This window comes from Grammomys surdaster, unplaced genomic scaffold (genome assembly GCF_004785775.1).
Source record: "Grammomys surdaster isolate TR1022 unplaced genomic scaffold, NIH_TR_1.0 169, whole genome shotgun sequence".
In the NCBI taxonomy this organism is placed as follows: domain Eukaryota; kingdom Metazoa; phylum Chordata; class Mammalia; order Rodentia; family Muridae; genus Grammomys; species Grammomys surdaster.
Window position 1 is genome coordinate 11,387,873 of NW_021604617.1, and position 4,459 is coordinate 11,392,331.

Consider the following 4,459-nt stretch of genomic DNA (forward strand, 5'->3'; position numbering starts at 1 on the left):
TAATTGGATCCAATCCAATTACTTATGGGATTCAATGCAGTTTTGGAGCTACTCCAGCCTTCACAGGGGCATCCAATGCTCGCCAGTCTCTTCCCAGTGCAAAGGAGCGCCAGACTCAAAAGCCAAAAGACAAAAGCCAGAAAGATTTGATGTTTAATACAAAGCACCAATGCTAAGAGGAAACCAATCCCTTAAGACAGAGGGACCTCAAGGGGGCTAAAAGAGCTTCTCCTGCATCCCTCAAGGTCTCTTGAGAGTTATCAGCACTTCCTTTCTGGCTCCTCATCTGCTCTAACATCTGTGAAACTGCCAGGAGATTACAACAAACCTGATTTTGGAGCTCTTGGTTTGACTTGCAATACTACAAGCAGCTAGAAGTCTGGATTGAAAACTGTACAGGACACTGTACTCCACCACCCCACAGCTCATACCTGTCTTATCTGGCCACTTAAAGTTTGGCTTAGACTCAGCAAAACATTCTAAGGGTGAGTTATGATATAGATTACAGTTCTCTGGTTCATCGTGAGTGAAGAAACCCTCAGACCCATCTTAAAACACTCTGAAGGCAGCTTTAGGCAAACCTAAAATGTCTTCTTTTGGTGGCCACCATCTTGAGAATGGTGTAGTGGATCTAAGCAAGGCACTAACAGATGAGAGAAAGGCAAGGAGCAGAATGCATCAGATGTCTCTGTGCTTCAATGCCAGGTCTCCTCAGCCCAGCCCAGTTCATGGATTTCAGCAAATCCAGACAAGCTCAAGCCCATCTGTTCACTACACTGACCATGCAAAGCTGTAGAGCCTACATGAAACATGAAAGATGAACTCTTATTGGATTCTGGTGGCTAAACGATGACGCCATTGTTAGGAGAACCGTATGATCCCATGGACTTGCTGGGCTTTCTCTCCAGTACTTAATGGCAAATATTCCACTGTCCTAAGACTCAAAAAAACCAGACTATGTGCAGCTATTTACCTGGCACAAAACCAGATGTGCATTTATTTGATTCATTAATTTATTTATTCATCTCTCATACAATACATTCCAACCCCAGTTTCCCCTCTCCCCCCACTCCCCTCCCCACCTACCCTCTCCCCTAGATCCACTGCTCCTCTGTGTCATTTTGGAAAAGAGCAGGTCTCCCAGGGATATCACAAAGACATGGCATATCAAGACTGCATTTTTACAGGAGTAAAAATATTATCTCTGTCAAACTATAAGTAAAGATACTTTGAGTCAAAAGAGTGTTTCCCCCTTAACTAAAATACAAATCGATACCTCGGTCAACGTACACTAATTAACTATCCCCAACAGGAAGATGCTTCCCTTGGTATAACAGAGTGCAGGAATAAATGCAGCAAGGGAACCTGTCCCCACCAGTGTCATAAAACACCGGTTTATCAACATTTCTGAGCACTAGGCATGTTTGCAGGTCTAGCTAAGTATTATATTTTAGAAATACAAAATATCTAGAAATAGTCTAATTTTTCCAAAATCATCTGAACCCTTTCTGTAAACCTTGAATGGGGGTTTCTGTGTTCCTGACAGTGAAATCTGGTGCATGGTCTTCAGATTTGAAACGCATGTGCCATTAGGATGTCTTCAGGTCGAGGTGCTGGGACAATAGTAGCTGGGTGGGTAACTTCACTCCTCTAGAAGGTTCTGAATCTCATGAGTCCCAAGGAAGGTCAAACTCTTTGTTTATATTCAATTCGGCATTTCCCTGCTGGCTGGGGGACACCCACCAAATGTAGAGAGCTCTAAAAGCAGAGACACAGAAGCGATACAGAAACTAAGAGACAAAAGCCAACAATTTTAGACCGAAGGCTTCTGGCATTGTGATTTCTTCTAAAAGGTACAGAGGGGAGGCCAGAAGGTTGGGAAATGTTCGTATGGCTGAGTTTCAGAACATCAAGCATCCACTTGACCATTTGAGAAGCAAAGCAGAGAAAGATACCTTATTCTAATAATCTCTCAGGTCCACATACACTCACTGGGGCTTACAGGCTCGCCCACTCCCTACTCTTCTTTATCCCTACTTTATCAGACTGAAGAGAATGCCATAAATAAGTAAGGCTCTTAACATATCCATGGCTCAAAAGCTATGACACCTCGTAGCTGAATGTACACTTTATGTTCAGACAACATGGCACTGATACAGATATTGGGCCTGAGCCAGCCAAAAGATGGCTGACACCACATACCCAGGGGACGAGATCAGCTAATGATGGCTGACAGCAAATGCCTGGGGAATCCAAAAGGAAAACAAGGATATAATGGTATGATTCTTCCTGATAGAATGCCACTTTTATGCAACTCTACAAACACATGACCTTGGAGATGGAAGTGAGTATCTTTGTCTTCCCTTTCTAGAGCGGTTTGAATACAAAACGTCTTCCCAGTGTCAGTATTGGAACGCTTGATAACCCTGTTTGGAGTTGAGAATCTGGAGCGACCTCACTGGAGGAAGTATGTCACTGGGGGCGGGCTCTAAGATAGAAAAGCCTGGCCTACTTCCGGTTTGCTCTTTCGGCTTCATGCTTGCTCGAGATGTAACTCCCAGATTCTTTTTCCTGCTAACATCCCTGCTGCTTGCTGACACACCCTCAAGCCTTCATGAGTGTTTATCCCTCTTGAACCCTAAGCCCAAAGGAACACTTTCTTTTAGGAGTCACCTCAGCCATGGTAAGTCACCATGGCAACAAAAAAGCAACTAATACAGCTTCCTACCTACAGCCTATGTGATAGTCTGCTTGTGTGTCTGTGCCTAACTGTGTGTGGCCCGTGCATGCCAACCTGTGTGCAGGTAATTACAGTATGTCTTATCTTTATATGATTCCGTACATTCTCTTCAGCCTTCCAGTCTTCTATAAGCCCACCTTTTTCCTGGCTCTGGTGTTTGGACCTCACACACCATTTACATTTAATCACAGGGTGAAAAAAGGCACCTGTAACAGGTGTTAGTATTCTGTCTAGACTCCACCTCCACGGTTACCTGGCAATAGCCAGGTATACTCCTCCCCACAGTTACCTGGCACAGCTGGGTAGGCCTGCCCACCATAAAAGGGGCTGCCTGCCCCCTCCTCTCTCTCTTGCTCCTCTCTTGCCCCCTTACTCCCGCGCCTGCAGGTTGCCCTCTCTCCCCTCCTCCCTTCCCTTCCTCCTCTCTCCACGTGGTCATGGCCGGCCTCTACTCCTCTACTTCTCTGTTCTCTCTCCTCTGGCTTCCCTCTGCCCCGAATAAACTCCCCCTTGTGGAACCCTCTGGTCTGCTGTGGTCTGTTCCAAGCTACGTGTGAAAATCTAACAACAGGTGCTTGAAAACTACCTGGAGTTGGTGGGCAGACAAGCCACACTGTTGTATGACCATCATTTGTGGGTTTTGTTTTTCCTTAAGACAGAGGAATGCCTGAGATTGTGAGGTGTGGGGAGGGGTGTCAATGTACTGCTAAAAGCATAGAAAGGACTTTAAGGTTTAGAAATATAAAAGGTTTCATCAGCCTTGAGCTTTGGGGTCAATGAAGAGTGAGAAAAGAGAAGGGAAATACAATTTAGGTAACTGGCCTTTTAGTTCCAGGTTTGGACACAAACTTGGGGGGGGGCACAGAATTGATTTCTTAACTCTATTCATAGAACGGATTGCATAGTTCCCATGAAGTTGAATCTGTAGTTATACATAAAGACATATGCGCTTCTCTAGAAGGAGAAGCCTAGAATTTTGTTGTCTAAGGATTTGTACCCTAAAAGTGGTACAATGGAACAAAACTGACTGAACCAGTGATAGGCGTGCCTAATATTGAAGTTGAAGTTGTCTCATGGACGGGTGCCACAAAACCAACATCGGGCCACTGGGGCAGCGTGTAGCTTTATGCTTAAAGCCTTGCTCTATCTCCTTGTTATTTAGTTCATGGTGAGAGAGAAATGAAATTATATTGATTTTATACAACGTAATCACCTATATGTGTCTGTTCACATTAGTGCAGGTCTGTCAAGGCCAGAGGGGCCTGGAACTAGAATTAAACTACCGACATAGGTGCCAGGAACTTAGGTCCTTTTCGAGAGTAGCACACACTCTTAACCATGGGGCCATCTCTCCAGCCCCAGTAACTACATTCCTTAATAACTCATTTAGAATATACTTGCCATACTGGCCAAGCCTGATGGTAAATCCCTAGCACCTTACAAATAGGAAAAAAGGAGACAAAAACACTGGACAACTCAATTTTAGAACTGAGGTTTCTAGTCTTGGATTTCTCCTATGATGCAAGTAAATCTCTAAGGACAAAAACAGGGTTACATTCCACGGATCCCCAGTCTTTGACCCTTGTAATCTCTAAACAATGTTCAAAACTTGGAGGCCATTTTCTACAATACAGATTTCTTTATTTTTATTTTTGTGTTTGAGTGTTTTGCCTGTGTGTGTGTGTGTGTGTGTGTGTGTGTGTGTGTGTGTGTGTGTGT

At 44.3% G+C, this 4,459-nt stretch overlaps 1 protein-coding gene across 1 annotated transcript in view; it reads right to left on the reverse strand.

Annotated features, from left to right (window-relative positions):
* Window positions 1-1,160: 1,160 nt before the first annotated feature.
* Window positions 1,161-4,459, reverse strand: part of LOC114620488 (24-hydroxycholesterol 7-alpha-hydroxylase) — an 81,895-nt gene continuing 78,596 nt past the window's right edge. Inside the window, exon 12 of the mRNA XM_028766575.1 lies at window positions 1,161-1,758. Within this exon, the coding sequence (XP_028622408.1) occupies window positions 1,687-1,758 (72 nt within the window). The 3' untranslated portion in view covers window positions 1,161-1,686. The remainder of the gene's footprint in view (window positions 1,759-4,459) is intronic.